The following is a 19,005-nucleotide window of genomic DNA, read 5'->3' as shown; positions in this document are numbered from 1 at the left end:
TCCCATCAAAGAGCCATTAGTACCCGTTTCCCACAGTAAAGACAACACTGGGAGCCGCGGCGTTGTGGGCGGGGCCTACCCTCAGACAGCAGAGAGCTGCTTTAACCGATCACAACAGGTGACAGCAGCCAAACCCAGTCGCTCGTGTACCTTAAAGTTATCGTTCAGCAGAAGATAGTAGATAAAACAGTGTGTATGAAACTGACCCAGAACGTGTAGCCCGTCTGTGTCGACAGCACTTAGATATTTTCACCCTGTCAGTGGTTTTAATGTTGCAGGTGACGCTTTTTGACGCGTCACACGTCTCCTTTTAAAACATGTTTAAACTGTTCAGAATACAAATCCAGGCTCTGTCTCGATGGATTGTTGTAGTTAAACTTTGTGCTGAACTGAACTTTACATTAAACGTTGTTGAAAAGGTAAGAAAAGGATCCGATCTATTTGTTTTTGCCTCGTTTACAGAGATGGAGGTAACGGCGCAGTGCGCGTGGCTCTGGTGCTAATCAGGTTTAACGTTCCTGTTTGCAACAATCTTCACAAGAAGGTAAAACAGTCACATGACAGGGTCACGATGACTGGATATTTCTAATGTAGACGGCTCGTAACATATTTCAGGACAAGCACCACCGCAAAGGAGCGACTGTTCCAGGTGCAGGAACAAATGGGAAGGCAGCCCATTCCACAAAATGTGGAATGGGCTGCCGAGTGTCAACTTCCACAAAATGATTGGGGAAGTTGACACTCGGAACAGTACATTCCAAATGTTTCAACGCGTGTACGACCTGAGAGAGCCAGTGGGGGCTGCCCTGGCCTCCTTACCAACAGAAACGTCCCCACTGACAGCACCGGAGTATGACAGCATTAAGGACACATGGCTGCATGGTGGCGCAGTGGTTAGCACTGTTGCCTCGCAGCACGAAGGTTGCAGGTTCGAAGCTCGGCTGCGGCCTTTCTGCGTGGAGTTGCGTGTTCTCCCCATGCATGCGTGGGTTTCCTCCGGGTACTCCGGTTTTCCCCACAGATCATAACATGCTCTATAGGTTATAAACTGTAAGTCGCTTTGGATAAAAGCGTCTGCTGAATAAATAAACATAAACATAAGGACACCTTATGCATCCTTGCTCCATTCCACCAAGCAACAGTGGAGCTCTCATCTGAGAAGAGGGTGTCAGCATCAGAAGTAACACCTCTGATGGCAATGGTTCATCATGCTATTGGAACCAGAACTCTGACTTTGAGTACCAACATGCCAAAGCAGCTGAGCGAAAACATGGTGAGAAGACTGCGTGACCATACACATCACTTGAGCCCCCTTCAGACAGGACATGAAAAACGGAAATGTTCCGGAATCTGTCCGTAAGACCTTTGTGTCTGAATACAAACATCCGGATAACGTGTTCCGTAATTTAACCGGTCGGCGCCCCTAGTAACAGGTCCGGACTTGTTACGGACAGGGTGGCTGCTTCAGACTGGTGAGGCCGAGTTTCGGACAGGGAGGAGGGGGAGGAGGAGGGGACCGGGGGACGCTGTGCGCACCTAGAAAGCCCGCTGCTGCATGCGGCGAACCACGGCAGCTCGCCTCCTACGGTACCGTCTAGACGCGCGACGGAGCGCTTCACACCGCTTCAGTGATTCCTTTAACCGTTGAGCTTCATCATCCAGGTCTCTTATGCATCTTCGTGTGCGCAGAATTATGCTCAACATAAGTCCGATCACTCCCGCCCCCCCCCCCCCCCCCCCCACCTCCCCCCTCCCTCAGACATCTGGAACTTTTCCTTGCTGTGTGAAGGCAGCCGAAAGGACAAGTTCCGGTACAAAAGTGGTGTGTCTGAAAACACAGTTCCGGTTAAAAACCGGATTGAGTTGTCCGCACATGTTCCAGAATGTCTGTCTGAAAAGGGCTTAGGAGTCTGTTAGAGTTTTGACACTACCAACACTGCTGGATGCCAGGTTTAAAAAACTAGCCTTTGTGAGTCCTACAAAAGCACAAGAAGCAGTGACTGCTACAGCCCCCCCCCCAACTGCCTCTTGTCTCCCAATTACTCTAGACGTCAGCTCCTTTTGTATTTAAACCCTCCCAGTTCTGTGTTCCTTGTCTGTTCATTGTTTACTTGTCAGAGTGCTTTTCATTAAAACTCTTAAAACGTCCTCACCGGCCTGCCTGTTTAGTTCACCTGCGTTTGGATCCTCACCACAGCAGCACTGGGACAATTATGCATGGTGGTTTTTAAAGTTTAAAGCAATGGTAAAATTGATTCTTGTACCTTCACTCTGCCAAACTCACAGGCAAGGTCCAGTGGAGTCTTCTTGGACTTGCTCAGGAGACAAGGATTGGACTGGTGTTGGAGGAGCATCTCAGACTAAGAGCAAAGAGAGCGACACACTGTTAGCCAACACTCCAGTTATATATCACACCTAACCCTTAATGCTTTGGAAATCAAGGCCGTGTTTTTCTACCCTAGACAGTTGCCGAAGCAAAAGGATTTTGCTCTGGGTTTGGTATATTTTCACATATATAGGCACCCTAAGTCACGCCCATCTACTTCTGGACCACGGGTCTCCGGAAGAACAAAAAAATGAATGCAAGTCAACGGGGCTAAAAATGCTATTTTCCAACTCCTCCTATGATGTTCGTGAATTTTAAAGAAGCTTTTTGATACCAAGAACGTGCTTATTTTCAAACAGGGGGAAACGCTATTTTAGGTTTTGTGTGACAATAAGTCCAGAACTACAAATACACTTCATGAAAGTGACGTCATCGAGCCAGACACGGCAAAAAAATAGAGGGAAAACAGCTGTAAGTTCAGCAAACTTGAAATCCTTCCTTCAGAAGGAAAGAAACACCATAAACCTGGGAGATTCTGTGGTGACGTCATACATGCGACGTGCCAACGTCTAATTTGTAGCCATGCTAACTACAAACTTTTACATGCTGACAAATCATAAAATAGTACGTGACTGGTGTGGTCGAAACAAACATCATTAGTTCTCTTTTAAATTGCAGTCCAATGTGTGTGGTCCAGGGCGTGAGGCAAAGCGGATTAGAAAATAGCGTTTTTAGCCCCGTTGACTTCCTTTCATGTTTTCGTTCTTCCGAGGACCCATGAGCCGACCGGACAGGGAGGAGACTCAGGCTCCCTATTGGATGTATTGCCAGGCTTGTGTTTTTCCTCACCACCTCGTAGTGTCCGTACTGCGCAGACAAATGCAACGGGATCTGTCCGTCACAGGAAGGGGAGTTGGCTGAAGCTCCAGCTCTCAGTAATAATAAGGCGGAGTCAGATTTTCCCTGCCATGCTGCATAATGGAGGGGACGCATTCCTTGGGACAACAGCAGGACATGAGAAAAGAAAATGTTGCAGTTATCAGAGACATCCTTATTGTTAATGAATAATACTTCAAACAAGATCTAATGCAGAGAAGTTGGAATGTTGTAGAAAATACAAAAGTACAACAAAAACTAAGCAGCACTTGTTAAAGTAGACTTTGGACAATCGATTTGAAAGAATAAACCAAAAATATTTCATGTTTTTTCTGATCTGTTGCCTCTTATTTAAAGTCCCATCAGTTGTCACACACACAGGTGTGTGTGCGAAATTTGTTCTCCGCATTTGACCCATCCCCTGGGGGAGCGGTGAGCTGCAGACACGGTCGCGCTCGGGAACCATTTGGTGGTTTAACCCCCCAATCCAACCCCGTAATGCTGAGTGGCAAGCAGGGAGGCATTGGGTCCCATTTTTTCAAAGTCTTTGGTATGACCCGACCAGGAATCGAACCCTGATCTCCCAGTCTCAGGGCGGACACTCTACCACTAGAGCCACTCTACCACTGAGCTGGTTTTAATTTATACACAATAAATGCAATCTGATCCAAAATGGTGGACTTTTCCCATTCATGTCTCATTTCCATTACCACGAGTACCCCCTTGGTACTCACCACAGCTGGTGTGAATGTTCTGCATGGACTCAGTGATTTCTGATCCATGTGAAACTGGACCGCATCCATTCTGCATTCAGTGTGAACGAGGCTTCAGGCGCTCTCTCAGTCGCAGCTGCAGCCCTGCTCTGGTTTTCCTTCACAGTGTGTCTTAACCCTGGTCCTCAGCTCCCCCGTCCTACATGTTTTAGGTGTTTCCCTGCTGCCACACACCTGATCTAGATGAATGAGCGATTAACAGGTTTGTGCAGCACTTGATGTCATCCTGAGAAGGTGATGCAGATATGTAAATCAGGTGGGCTGAAGCAGAGACATGGAAAGCATGCAGGACTGGGGGGCTTGATAAAAGCTGGTTTATTATTCATTTGGGAATGAATGGGTCATATGGTCTCAGACCTATATCACAGTATATGATATGATATTATTTATTTATTTATTTATTTATTTATTTATTTATTTATGTCAAAATGACTGGTTTTACTATCTCAGACATCAGATGAATTTCAACAGAGCAAATATTTTTAAAATTTACTGAAGTACATGTAACCTTCCAAACTTATTTAAAAATAAACTTTTCACATACTTTTTCTTTTGTTTTATGATTTATTCTTGCATGTTCTCCCTGTGCATGCGTGGGTTCTCTCCGGGTACTCCGGCTTCCTCCCCAACACATTCTCACACCCAAGGTGTCAAAATATGATGCGTGACCAAGCCTCAATACATGACGATTCGGGACGCCCCAGCGAGTCCGGAGACGACGATCAGGGACATGTGGCTCCGCTGGTGTCACTGTCTGACACGCGCGGTCACACGGGCATTATTTGACTCTTTAACCTTCCCCTCACCCCAATCCTAACCTTAAGGTCACAGTTTATGGACTTTAAGGTTAGGATTGGGTGAGGGGAAGGTTAAGTAGTTCACAAGTAGTTCTAATGTCCGTCTCACCAACGGCGTACCGAAGCTCTGAGATGCTACGTCAGCTGTTTGTCCCTGATCGTCGTCTCCTGACGTGCTGGGGCGTCCCAAATCATCATATATTGAGGCTTGGTCACACGTGTCATATTTTGACGCCTTGGGTGTGAGAATGTGTTGTCCTCCCACAGTCCAAAAACATGACTGTTAGGTTAACTGGTCCGTCTAAATTGTCCTTAGGTGTGTGTGTGTGTGTGTGTGTGTGTGTGTGTGTGTGTGTGTGTGTGTGTGTGTGTCTCTGTGTTGCCCTGCGATGGACTGGCTCTCTGTCCAGGGTGTACCCCGCCTGACTGCCCGTTGACCGCTGGAGATAGATAACTGTGATATCCTTTTTTTTTTAAATATAACTCAAATTTATTAAAAATGTGCAGGTTTAACCAGTTTTTCTGAGTTTTCATATAAAATCTCAATTGAATTTCCACAACAGAATGATAATAAAACTACCAGTAATATTTTAAGATCCATTTATGTTTTTTTTTTATTTTCCCATTTATTAACATCCCATCGAAAAAATAACCATACTCTTGCAATTGTTCTTACTTTAGAAATGAAATGGTATTTCTTCTAAAATAACAACAAATCTCTAAATATTTAAGAGATAAAAAGATCACTGTCCTAAATCACTGGGGAAAAAAATCAGATCTAATTTTGAAATTCTGACTATTTTCTCAGAATTTTGGGACTAAAGCCTAATTTATACGTCTCCGTCAGCTCCACGAGGGAGGACACGCATGGACGTACGGAGACGTTGTGCTCGTAGCAGAGGGCGTAGCGCGGTTCTGTGGTATCCTGTCATGTATCCGGTCCAAGATAGTGTGTTCATATTGTGTTTTTTGTATTTAAGAGACTTTTAACACGGACAGATTTGACCCTCATCCTCCTCCACCTTCTTGCACTCACCACCTCTAAACCCACGTTTCCCATCATTTCCACGAAAAAAAAATGCTTGCTGTGTATATTTTCACTCCTCCAGTCACGAGGGAATAAAACATTTATATTGTTAGAGTTTTTCCGTGAGGTATTCTTCAAGCTGCTCCGTGTCGGCTCCTTATGTTTTTGAGCAGCACTGTAGACGACAGCGGCGTCTTGACCAATCACAAGCTTGCATTTTCTGTCTCAGCGGGCGGATGTTTAGAAAAGAGATCTTGACTTCCTCCGTCCTGCTGGAGAGCCCTCAAAAGCGTGGATTATGGCGTTGCGTGCGTCCGTCCCGGCGCGGACGGAGAAGTATAAATTAGGCTTAAGCTGTTGCTTGGCCCAATCTTCGAGATGGCTGCAGCACGCAGAAAGGGGCGGCGTCGGGCCAGTTGTCAGACTCATACCTGTAACGTCCAGCAATGCTCAGTTTAGGTACAGTCTGACCTTTCAACATCTATTCAACATCTGGTCAGAAAGGAGACACAACACTGCATGTGTTCCCTTTAAATGAGCCTGACTTCATACCAGCTGGGATTCAGACTCTGCAAGTCTGAAAATTAAACAATAACTTTATTTCCCAAGCTCCCATCTGTCTGCCTCCACAGAAGGAAGAACTACAGCTCCAATCAATTGCTAAATTTGAGAATGATTTCTTAAATCAATATGAACTTCTTCCATGACTTATAATCTACATAATCATTAAATAAACATTTGTTTGTTACTACTTATAATAATTACAGTATAATGAAATGCTTCATTACTCTGTGCTCACTGAATAGATATGATGCTATGTTTGTCTACTAGAACCTTCCATGTGTTCAACATGTTTTGACGACGAGGTCCTCACACCTGCACTCACACAATAACAAGTACGGCTAAGTTAAACACTGACACGCATAATATTAACCCAGTCAGAACATCCTGTATCAAGAAGGCGTGTTTCTGAGTTGTCTTGGTAACATCTCTCAAACTTGTCAGCCTCTGATTGGCTGTGCAAATCATAACATCAAAACCTTAAAATTGGATCATCCTGAGTGATTCGACAGTTCCAGAGAATCGCTTCAGGCCGGCCACTTGTAGAAGAAGAAGAAGAAGAAGATATCATTTCTATAGCACCTCTCAAGATAAAAACCACGAGGCGCTTCACAAAAACAAAAAATGTAAAAATATAAAAATAATTTAGAAAATGGTTAAAAATATATTTAAAATGAGCAAAAAATAGACAATTGTGATTTAAAGAGCAAGTAACGTCTAAATTAACTTTTTTTTGCTGATGAGAGTGTCTAATAGTGTTTTAAATGTGTGTATTCTTTATTTTAGCATTTTGGTGCATTTTCTTTAAAAATTAAAAATTCTGTCTAAAAACCACAGTAATGCGCCACCTTCAGCTGAAAACATAGAATTTGAGTCATTTTGAATAAATTTTAGCCAATGGCTAAAGAGTAAAGTACTACGTAAACCAGTAGAGTACTACGTAGCAGCTCCGTGCCAAAGTTATAAAAGCAACGAGCGTCTCGGCCACGCCCTGTGGCGAGTGGGAGTTGGATTTGCAAGTGAGTGTAGGAGGTCAGCGGTAGTTCAGCATTAGCATATAGCATTAGCATATCCTAGTCTTAGCATATATTTTAGTGTTATAAATACTTATTTAGTGTTAGCTTGGCTGTTGTATATTATAGTTTAGTTAGTGTTTGGCTGTTAGTGTAATTGGGAAAGTAGTTCGGGTTTAGTGCTCCATATCGTGTTAGTATTGGTGAGTAGGTGTAGTGTAGTATGCTTGCGGTGGCTCTGTGGGCATTTTACCCGCGATTCTGCACGTCTCCATTTGAAGAGGGAGGCTGTGCCCACCGTGGCTCTTCCGCGATTTAGATGCAGCCCACCGACTCTGCTCCCCCACCACGGCGGGCTCCAGTCTGAGGTGAGTAAGCTAAATAAACGTTTTAACATCTTCTAAAGACAATTCCCTTCCTAAATGCAAAGTCTGAGAGACGTGGTTCACTTCCTTTAGCTAGTCAGTCGGCAATTCTGCAACAGTGGCTCTAACTGACGCAGCACTTGACAGACAGCATTACAGCGTGAAATCCAGCTTGTGACCCGGTTCTGTGAGGAATTCTGTTCAGGAGGTCACATTTCAGACTCTCCACATCATATGTGACTGACTTTTACGTTATAATGATCACACACTAGGAATGTTATAAAGCGCCTATATAGGACAGTTTCTTTTGTATATTATCTGACTTTATAAACAACAACAACAATGTGCTTCTATTTTTTTTTCAGGCTAAATCTACCCAAGACACTAGCTGTCAGACTGATTTAGCTGCAAGAATGCACTTGTCCAGGCTGACGTAAAGCCTTACCCGTAGCAAAGGTGAATTATTTTTAATAATCTTCTATGTAAACATTTTATTACCTTCTAGTTTTAATTTGTTTTACAGATTATTGTTACACGTGATTTTATGCTCTTTTAAACATTTATAAATGTGCTGCTTCTTTGTTTTTACATAGCCAGCCAGAATGGAGCTCACAGCCGCAGTGTGTCTGGTGACCCACGGGGACCATGATGAAAATTCATCTTCCAGAAGGTCCCAGAGCAGCGTCCACACCCCCTGAAAAGACCAAGGTGTGAGGTGTCTGCTGTTGATTCCAGCTTCCACCTCAGTGACAGTGCAAGCTCAGTGAACTGTTCAAGGTAAAAAAAAAATTAAAACATTTCAGAATTTTTAAGATATTAACAATTAAATAAGTATGTGATTACATCATGACATCATGAAGGAGGCTACTGATTCTGGCCCCGTGACACTTGGTGGTGACGTGTGAGCTGATTCACCTGGAAAACAACTTTTACAGTAAATATTTTGTTTTTGCTATCAAAAGTAAATTAACTAATAACCTGCATTATTGCAGGACACTCAGCAAAATATGGACTCTACACCATGAGGCAGGCACACGTTAATAACTCTATAAGAGCACATAAGGTGAGCAACACCACATATTGTACACTGTCCTGGATTTGTTTTCTTTCTGCATCTCATTAGCCTGGCTGATCACCTGATAACTCCTGTCATCTGGTTATGACAGCATGAGGACGTCCTCACACACCTGTAACCTATCAGCTCATCTGGCAGAATAGAGAGAGAAGAGACAACACCACATCTCCTGTTCCTGGAAAGCCTTCAGCCTTCCTTCGATGACTGAGAACCTCCATCAGCTCTGTCTCCTGTCTGCCTACAATTATTATAATAAATATTGTGTTTGACAAGTTTTTTTGCGCTGCCAAATATCTCATAGATTCCAGTTTTGATATTTTAATGGATATTTATAAATTACATTAATTGAATTATCACAATGCATGTTTAACTAGCTCTATTGTGATGAATTAAACTAGCACCTCACTGTTAAAAGCTTGTTTTAATTTCAAGCATGTTTAAGTATTTATGGACATGAACAAAAACAGGAAATATATAATATATAAAATGAGATTTATTTAATTAATATAACAAATAAGGGGGAAAGAGTCATTGAAAGGCACATTCTTCTGGAAGTTCCTGATCCTGACGACACCAGCAGAGGAGACCACCTGCAGACACCAGAGACCAGCTGCAGACACCAGAGGACCTAGAACCAAGAGAGCAGCTGTTATCAGTAAATAAATAAACCAGGGCAGTTTTAGTGAGCTGAACACATTACAGAATAATTTTCTCATGGGGCATTTTCATAACTTTATGCAGCAGACTGTAACTTGAGCCCAGGGCTCCTGGAGACCTGCTATCCAGCGTGTTTCAATGGATTTTCCTGCTTTAACAGGTTAGATTAACTGTTAAGCAGCTCAGCTATTTGTTGCTGATTAAAACCAGGTGTGCTGAAGCAGATAAACCTCTAAAACATGCTGAATACTAGCTCTAGGGCCGTGGAGACAAACCCTGCAGCTAGTCCAATGCTATGGCTAACGGCTACTTACGTTCAGAGGTGGTTCTGTTGGGTCGGTTCCGGTAGTTTAAGGCAACTCACAAGCTCACAACAATAAGGCTCAGGTCCGCTTGTCTCCTCCAAATAGACTTGGTCCCTTTCTTCTCGAGTGTCTGGGTAAGGAGGGGGAGAAACATCCTCCACTTCTAATAACTGCATAGAGTGAAGGGAGCTAGCATCTTCTAGTTAGCCGTCGTCTTCGTCACTGCCGCGGCTCCGCCCTCTCGGTCCTCCAGGCAACGCCTACTAATGTTGCATTTTTCAAAATTGATACGTGGGTGGAGAAGGACTCAGAGGCTCAATTGACCCGCTCTTTAAAAAATTTAAGAAAGAGAGAGAGTGAACAGGAAAGAGGGAAATCAGTGGATCCTGAGGAAGGAGGAATAGGTGGGGAGAGCAGAATAAAGAGAGAGAGGTGAAGAAGGTCATACAAAAGCCAGCTTGAACAAGTGAGTCTTCAGCTGCTTTTTAAAGGAGACCACTGAGTCCACTGATCTCAGGCTCAGGGGGAGAGAGGTCCAGAGTCTGGGGGCCACAGCAGCAGATGATCTGTCACCTTTGGTCTTTAGCCTGGTGCTGCACAACCAGTAGGCTTTGATCAGTGGACCTCAGGGACCTCAGGGACCTGCTGGAGGTGTAGGGACTAAGAAGATGTTTATGTTTATTTACAGGTGCTGGCCAGTAAATTAGAATATCAGCAAAAGGTTGAAAATATTTCAGTAATTCCATTCAAAACGTGAAACTTGTACATTATATTCATGCAATGCACACAGACCAATGTATTTCCGATGTTTATTACGTTTAATTTTGATATTCATAAGTGACAACTAATGAAAACTCCAAATTTGGTATCTCAAAAAATTAGAATATTCTGAAAAGGCTGAATATAGAAGACACCTGCTGCCACTCTAATCAGCTGATTTACTCAAAACACCTGCAAAGGCCTTTAAAAGGTCCCTCAGTCTTGTTTTGAAGGCACCACAATCATGGGGAAGACTTCTGACTTAACAGCTGTCCAAAAGACAATCATTGACACCTTGCACAAGGAGGGCAAGACACAAAAGGTGATTGCTAAAGAAGCTGGCTGTTCGCAGAGCTCTGTGTCCAAGCACATTAACAGACAGGCGAAGGGACGGAAAAAATGTGGTAGAAAAAAGTGTACAAGCTCTAGGGATAACCGCACCCTGCAGAGAATTGTGACGACAAACCCATTCAAAAATGTGGGGGAGATCCACAAAGAGTGGACTGCAGCTGGAGTCAGCGCTTCAAGAACCACCACGAGGAGACTCATGAAAGACATGGGATTCAGGTGTCGCATTCCGTGTGTCAAGCCACTCTTGAACAAGAAACAGCGCAAGAAGCGTCTCGCCTGGGCCAAGGACAAAAAGGACTGGACTGATGCTGAGTGGTCCAAAGTTATGTTTTCTGATGAAAGCAAGTTCTGCATTTCCTTTGGAAATCAAGGACCCAGAGTCTGGAGGAAGAGCGGAGAAGCACAGAATCCACGTTGCATGAGGTCCAGTGTAAAGTTTCCACCGTCAGTGATGGTGTGGGGTGCCATGTCATCTGCCGGTGTTGGCCCACTCTGTTTCCTGAGGTCCAGGGTCAATGCAGCCGTCTACCAGGAAGTTTTAGAGCACTTCATGCTTCCTGCTGCTGACCAACTTTATGGGGATGCAGACTTCACCTTTCAACAGGACTTGGCACCTGCACACAGTGCCAAAACCACCAGCACCTGGTTCAAGGACCATGGTATCCCTGTCCTTGATTGGCCAGCAAACTCGCCTGACCTTAACCCCATAGAAAATCTATGGGGTATTGTGAAGCGGAGGATGCAATACGCTAGACCCAACAATGCAGAGGAGCTGAAGACGACTATCAGAGCAACCTGGGCTCTCATAACACCTGAGCAGTGCCACAGACTGATCGAGTCCATGCCACGCCGCATTACTGCAGTTATTGAGGCAAAAGGAGCCCCGACTAAGTATTGAGTGCTATACATGCACATTCTTTTCATGTTCATTCTTTTCAGTTGGCCAACATTAGAGAAACAAACATTTTTTCATTGGCCTTTAGAATATTCTAATTTTCTGAGATACCAGATTTGATGTTTTCATTGGTTGTCACCTATAAATATCAAAATTAAACGTAATAAACATCGGAAATACATTGGTCTGTGTGCATTGCATGAATATAATGTACAAGTTTCACGTTTTGAATGGAATTACTGAAATATTTTCAACCTTTTGATGATATTCTAATTTACTGGCCAGCACCTGTATTTAGCAGACACTTTTATCCAAAGCGACTTACAATTTATAACCTATAGGGCACAGATGTCAGAGTCAAGGCCCGCGGGCCAGATGCGGCCCGCGGAGCATTTTTATGTGGCCTGCGAGATAAATATCAAAAATATATTAAAACTGGCCCGCTGGCCGATTTTACCGCAAAGACTACAACTCCCATGATGCTTTGCGGCGTCAGCGCGGAGCCGACGACGCCCACTCCTTTGTGTTTTTTTCCGCCTGCTGCCAGTGTCTGCAGCTCCGCTGTCTCGGACAAACTACACTCCTCTCACTCAGCTATTTTCTGACGTTGAAGCCCAGAAACGGAGATTCTAGCCGCTCAGTAATGTGTTCACGACTGAAAGAGAAAGTTTTCCAACTAACGTCCAGACAGAGCTGATATAACTCCAGCGAGCAGCGACACGCTCAAACCAGCACGGCTCTGTGGTTGTGTTTCCTCCCCGACACACAACAACGCGGTCAAGCTGCTCAGACATGTTCATCAGCACAAACCTATGTGAGCACCTGTTGTCATCTAATGTTGTCATTATTATGATGAAGATGAACAAAACAACAGGAGTCTCCTCCTCAGCTCAGATCAGCCCCATGATGCAGGTATCTGGCTGGAACAGGTGAGCATCACAGTAAACCAGTGGAGCAAACTGAGCTTTAAATATGTTGGTTTTACGCTCTTTTTCTGCTCCAAAACATGAAAGTTAACAGGTGAGATGTTGCATTTTCATTTAAGATAAAATGATATTTTATTTTGTTGTTGGCCCGTGAGAAAAGATTTAACCTACAGTAAACAGGAAGTGGAAAGGCTGCAGATAGATGAATAGAATAGAAAATCCCTTTATTGTTCCTCAGTGGGGAAAGCTAGACGTCACAGCAGCGATGACACGTATTACAGGAGAATAAAAGGAGAATAAAAAATAAGAAAAATGAATAAACAAGAAAACATAAATCCTGAATAGATTTTAAAAATGCTGATTATACCACAAGTAATGAATACCACTGATGCCTTTTATTTAAATCTGACTTGCTCGTGTGTCATTTGGTTATTCCACATTCAGTGTTAATGCAGAAATATGTTTGTTTCCAAATTTAAAGGTTCAAAATTGCATAAATGTTGATAAAGAAAATGTGCAAATTTGCGTCACTTTTTCAAAAATATTAAGTTTGGCCCTCGACTCCGTCCCAGAGTTTCATTTCGGCCCCGTGTGAGTTTGAGTTTGACACACCTGCTATAGGGCATGTTGTGATCTGTGGGGGAAACCGGAGTACCCGGAGGAAACCCACTCATGCATGGGGAGAACACGCAACTCCAAGCAGAAAGGCCGCAGCCGAGTTTCGAACCTGCAACCTTCGTGCTGCGAGGCAACAGTGCTAACCACTGTGCCACCATGCAGCCCAAGATCCCAATGTAAGATGGTGCTTGTCCATGTAAGGCCCTATAGACCAGAACCAGGATCTTGAAATGAACCCTGAAGTTGACTGGCAGCCAGTGAAGCTGGAGGAGAAGCGGGGTGATGTGGGTGTGTTTGGAGGACTTGGTCAGAAGCCGAGCACAGGCGTTCTGAACCACCTGTAGACGGTTCAGGGAGGTTCTGCTCAGACACGTGAAAAGAGAGTTACAGTAGTCTAAGCGTGAGGAGATGAAGGTGTGGAGAACTGTCTCAAGTTCAGAGCGAGACAGAATGGGACTCAGCTTAGCAACGTTCCTGAGATGGAAGAAGGAAGAGCCAACAAGAGAATTGACATGAGAATCCAGGGTGAGAGCTGGGTCAAAGGTCACGCCAAGATTCCTGATGGAGGGTTTGGTGTGGGAAGCAAGCTGACCAAGAGAGTCTCTGACTTTGGGAACCAGCTTGTCTGGGGCACAGATGAGGATCTCAGTCTTATCTTCATTCAGCTGAAGAAAGCTCCCACCATCCAGGTTTTGATAGAGTCTAAGCAGGTGTGTAACAGCTGCAGCTTAGACATCTCATGGGGCTTAAAGGTCCTGTCCCCTTAGCAGAAAAACAACCCCAAAGCATGATGTTCCCACCCCCATGCTTCACAGTAGGTATGGTGTTCTTGGGATGCAACTCAGTATTCTTCTTCCTCCAAACACGACGAGTTGAGTTTATACCAAAAAGTTCTACTTTGGTTTCATCTGACCACATGACATTCTCCCAATCCTCTGCTGTATCATCCATGTGCTCTCTGACAAACTTCAGACGGGCCTGCACATGCACTGGCTTCAGCAGCGGAACACGTCTGGCACTGCAGGATTTGATTCCCTGCCGTTGTAGTGTGTTACTGATGGTGACCTTTGTTACTGTGGTCCCAGCTCTCTGCAGGTCATTCACCAGGTCCCCCCGTGTCGTTCTGGGATTCTTGCTCACCGTTCTCATGATCATTTTGACCCCACGGGATGAGATCTTGCGTGGATAATAAAAGTTGGGTAAATCCAGTCCTCCTCTGTCTTTGGTCTTCTGAAGCGTTTTTAAGCTAATTCGTGAAGGTTTATCCTGCCAAAGGAATTTAATAATTGAGGAGTCCAGAGATTTAAACCAGTCAGCTGGTGGTTTGTTTGGGATCATCGAGAATAAGTAATTTATTCTGGGTAAGACCATCATTTTAAGTGTAGCAACCCTCCCCATGAGTGATATTGGTAAGGATTTCAATCTTGCAAGATCATCTTCCACTTTCTTTAAAAGTGGGATGTAGTTTAGTTTGGTTAGATCTGCTAACTTGGGAGAGATATCAATTCCCAGGTATGTGATATTCCCTGACTCGAATTGTGTATTAAGTAAATTGACAAAAGAGAAATTAATTGGTAGAACTGTGGATTTTAACCAGTTTATAGAGTAATCTGAAATGCTTGAAAAAGACTTTATCAGTTCTATTGAATGAGAGAGAGACAATTGAGAATTCCGGAGTGTAACGTTATGAAGTTCATAATTTTCAGCTCCACACAGCTGCCCCTGTACACAGTAACACCCGTGTAGGAAACGCCAAGGTCGGGTGTTCCTCAGACTGTTTACATTCCAGGAGAAGAGCCAGAAGGAGAAGAAGAACGCTTTTCAATAATCAAAGTACTTAATTTGTGATTAAAGCTAGTCGAAACAGATGTTGATCAATAATAATCAAGTGAATGATCTGTGGAATAAAGATGTCATGATTTATGTGTTTAATGAAAGCAGGACTACTGCACAGACAGACTGACCCTCATCTCCATAGAAACGCATGACACATTGTTCCAACCAATCAGAGCTTTCGGCTGCCGTAAGAGAATCTGGCTTGTTGAATTAAAGTGTCCAATCCCGTTCACTAAAACTTAAAACAACTCAGAGATATAAAAACAAGGCAACGCCATTTTATGTTCAGTTCCATTTTGACTTCAGTTCTGTTCAGTTGGAAGTCCTACGGGGGTTCCACCGTCATCAAAAGAGAAGTACAGCCTGGCCAGATGTGCTTTCTTCTTTAACTGAGAACTGTGAAGCTACTGGAGATTTCCGTTGTTTACCAACAAGACGACATCCCTTCAAAATAAGAGCACCACTAGCTGATGCTGCCGATGCTACCGGGGTCGGCCCTTCAGACGGGCTTTGACGTGCTGTGACCGCTGCTTCAACCAGCTCCAGTACACATCTGAGGTCCTAGGACCTGGCATTTCCTGATCTACCTGGGAGACTCCACAGGGTACGTACACGGCAAAATAGCTGCTCATGTCATCAGCTTCCGAAGCCTCGTGGTCCGTAGTCATAACAACCAGATACGCTCCGTCAGCCTAAAGATCCTGAACAACACACACACACACGCACCAACACAACATCCAAATCCATTTTCATCCATCACCGAGTTAGTCCTGGTAGATTGTTAAGAATTTATAATTAAGAAATTAAAGATTCTTAAACGATCCCAACTCTCTCTCTTTTCTTGTCTCAAAGTCAATACAGAGTGTTTAATTAAACTCCCTGATGATAAAAACAGCCCATCTTCTGATTATAAAACTAGATCTACTTACAGTATATTAAAATACAACTCTAGATCGTTACATCACTCTATTTCACTACATTTGGCGAGCCAGCCAGGAGACATATTTTGGGATTTTTGTCCAGTGTGTGAGTTCAGGGAGAGGAAAAAAGCGAGCATTTTCCTCATTCAGCTTCTCAGAAAAGGGGGGTGCACATTCATCACCCTCCGACAGGAGGCGCTGTTTCATCAAAACACCTTGAGTGCTGACGTGTGCTAACGGCCATTTTGGGCCTACATTTGAGGGTAAACATTTCTCCTGTTTTAATACGTTGGAACCGTCTGTTTATTGTTTGTCGCTGTGTTTGTGACACTGTGTGCATCCATTTGTGTAATCGGAGACAGAAAGCTCCGTCGGAATTTTTTTTCCGTCCAGAAGACGCCTGATCAGCGTCAATTTTTCCCAGTAGACTCGTGAACAACTACCGTAGCTTCACCTGCTAGGTAACCGCTGTAATTCGGGTTATATTTACCGGAGGCGTTACTGCATCCAGTTTGCGTATGCTTTTAAAGTCCGTTTTAGCCGCGGAGCGAGATGCCTGCTTGGCTAATCGGACAAATTTAAGTCTGGTCGCTACAGACGAAAAGCTACTTAGCCAAAGAGCTAACTAGCCACTCTCGGTAAGACGCTTGGGAACGCGTCCCGCGAAACTGTCAAGCCGTTCCGACGCAGCGATTCTGCGTCCTTAAACCCGCTAAACCTTCCGGTACGGAGTACTTGTGGATAACGTTAGCGGCGGTTCGAATAAATGCTCCGGTGTTTAGAATCGTGATTCTGCTACAGGGAATACAACGCCGGGTGCCGGACTGCGCATGCGCAACAATCCGCCATCTTAGGTGCCCGACACGTAGCTCGACCGGCCATCTTGGACAGGTCAAAAGGACAATGATATTTTTGGCAGTATTGAACAATTTTGCCCAAAATATTCATTCAACAGCCAAGCTTCCCTGTAACTAATTCTTTAATAAAGAGAAAGAGTAAAACATCATCTGCATAAAGACTGATCTTATGTTCTATTTTCTTACACTTTATCCCTTTAATATCTGTTGTTTGCCTAATTGCTGCTGCTAGTGGTTCGATAAAGATAGCAAACAGTGAGGGGGAGAGTGGGCATCCCTGCCTGGTCCCCCTCTGAAGACAGAAGCTAGCTGATATTTGGTCATTCGTCCTGACACGTGCTGTTGGTGAACTGTATAATGTTTGTAGCCAGTTTATGAAGAAGTTCCCAAAACCAAATTTATGTAAAGTTGCAAATAAGAACTTCCAGTTAACTCTATCAAAAGCCTTTTCTGCATCTAGAGATAATATACTAGTTTCTATGTTTCTACTGTAAGAGAAATCTATCAAATTAAGTAATCTATGTGAGTTTGTGGATGACTGTCTACCCTTAATGAAACCAGTTTGGTCAGGGTGTATTATGAAGGGGGTTACCTTCTCTAATCTTTTGGCCAGGGCTTTACAAATTATTTTGAGATCAACATTAATAAGAGAAATTGGGCGATAGCTGGTAGGAAATGCTGGGTCTTTGCCTGGTTTTAACAAGAGACTAATATTGGCTGAGTTCATGTTTGGCTGTAATCTGCCGCTCTCTTCGATTTCCCTCACCATTCTGAAGAATGTTGGAGCCAGAATGATCCAGAATACTTTGTAGAACTCTACTGGGAACCCGTCTGGACCTGGAGCTTTCCTATTAGTCATGGATTTAAGGGCCTCCTGGAGCTCCGCTGATGTTAGTGGCGAGTCCAGGACTGTAACTTGGCTGTCTGATAATTTAGGAAGTGTTATCCTGTCAAGGAACTCATCAATCTCGTTATCTGATGGGTTTATCTGTGGTGAGTACAAAGTTTGTAAAAGTCTCTGAAAGTGTTGTTTATTCTTTCAGGGTCATAAACTATATTCCCGGTTGAGTCTTTAACAGCAGATATTTTCTCAGAATTCTTAATCCAGTCTCAGGATTCTGACTATAATCTCACACTTCTGACTTTTTTTTTTTCAAAATTCTGACTGCAATCTCAGAATTCTTACTTTAACCTCAGAAATGTGTTTTTTTTTCTCAGATTTTTGACTTTAGAATTATGAAAAAATAAGTCAGGATTCTGACTTTAATCACAGAATGCAGACTTTTTTTCTCAGTATTGTGACGTAAATTTCAAAATTCTGATATTAAACTCAGAATTTTGAGGAAAAAAGGTCAGACATCTATATAAATATTCTTTTTTCTTTTCAGTGGCCCTAATCCTCCTCTGTAATCCCATGACACCACCTTATGGTTCTGTCTTGTCCTGAATGTTTCAGAAAGACTAATTTAAGTGAAAGAAAATTTGATTTAAAATATCTCAGGGTTCTCATTTATGAAATTTGTTTTACTCACAAAATATGCTCTGAAAAATTATGTAAGTCACTTTCTACGAAAACATTTTGATGGATGATATCAAATGTGACAGAAAAATGGACACACCTTTATGCCAACCCTGAACCTCTGCAAGCTCAGTTTCTAGGCGAGGACACCGACAGAGCGGCCGGTGAGATGCTAATGTCATCTAAGCCACAGTTACACACACACACACACACACACACACACACACACACACACACACACACACACACACACACACACACACACACGGCTGTCGAAGCGCAATGCGGCTTGAGTGGTCGCAGAGGCAAAAACCCGAGCATAGATGGGGTTCGGTGAGACCATAGAGCAAGACTTTCGTATGACTTTAAGGAAATTCTGGTCCACCATCCGGCATCTGAGGAGGGGAAAGCAGTGTGCAACTAACACAGTATTACAGTTTACAGTGGCTGGGATGAGAATCAGCTCCTCTAAATATGAGACCATGGTCTTTACTCGTAAAAGGGTAGAATGCCATCTCCAGGTCAGGGATGAGGTCCTTCCCCAAGTGG

General features: G+C 43.6%; 1 protein-coding gene and 1 long non-coding RNA gene across 2 annotated transcripts in view; one reads left to right on the top strand and one right to left on the bottom strand.

The window, feature by feature from the left end:
- Nucleotides 1-19,005, bottom strand: part of LOC107376744 (caskin-2) — a 175,390-nt gene that overhangs the window by 100,122 nt on the left and 56,263 nt on the right. Inside the window, exons 5-6 of the mRNA XM_070545349.1 lie at nt 3,176-3,321; nt 2,265-2,360 (exon numbers count right to left, since the gene is read on the bottom strand). Coding sequence (XP_070401450.1) covers nt 2,265-2,360; nt 3,176-3,321 — 242 coding nt within the window. The remainder of the gene's footprint in view (nt 1-2,264; nt 2,361-3,175; nt 3,322-19,005) is intronic.
- Nucleotides 8,380-9,085, top strand: LOC129157161 (uncharacterized). The gene is made up of 3 exons (XR_011516967.1): nt 8,380-8,515; nt 8,731-8,801; nt 8,862-9,085. It is a non-coding gene; the product is annotated as an uncharacterized lncRNA (long non-coding RNA).

Source organism: Nothobranchius furzeri, chromosome 16, assembly GCF_043380555.1.
Source record: "Nothobranchius furzeri strain GRZ-AD chromosome 16, NfurGRZ-RIMD1, whole genome shotgun sequence".
Taxonomy (NCBI): Eukaryota; Metazoa; Chordata; class Actinopteri; order Cyprinodontiformes; family Nothobranchiidae; genus Nothobranchius; species Nothobranchius furzeri.
This window is presented reverse-complemented; position numbering and strand designations above follow the sequence as displayed.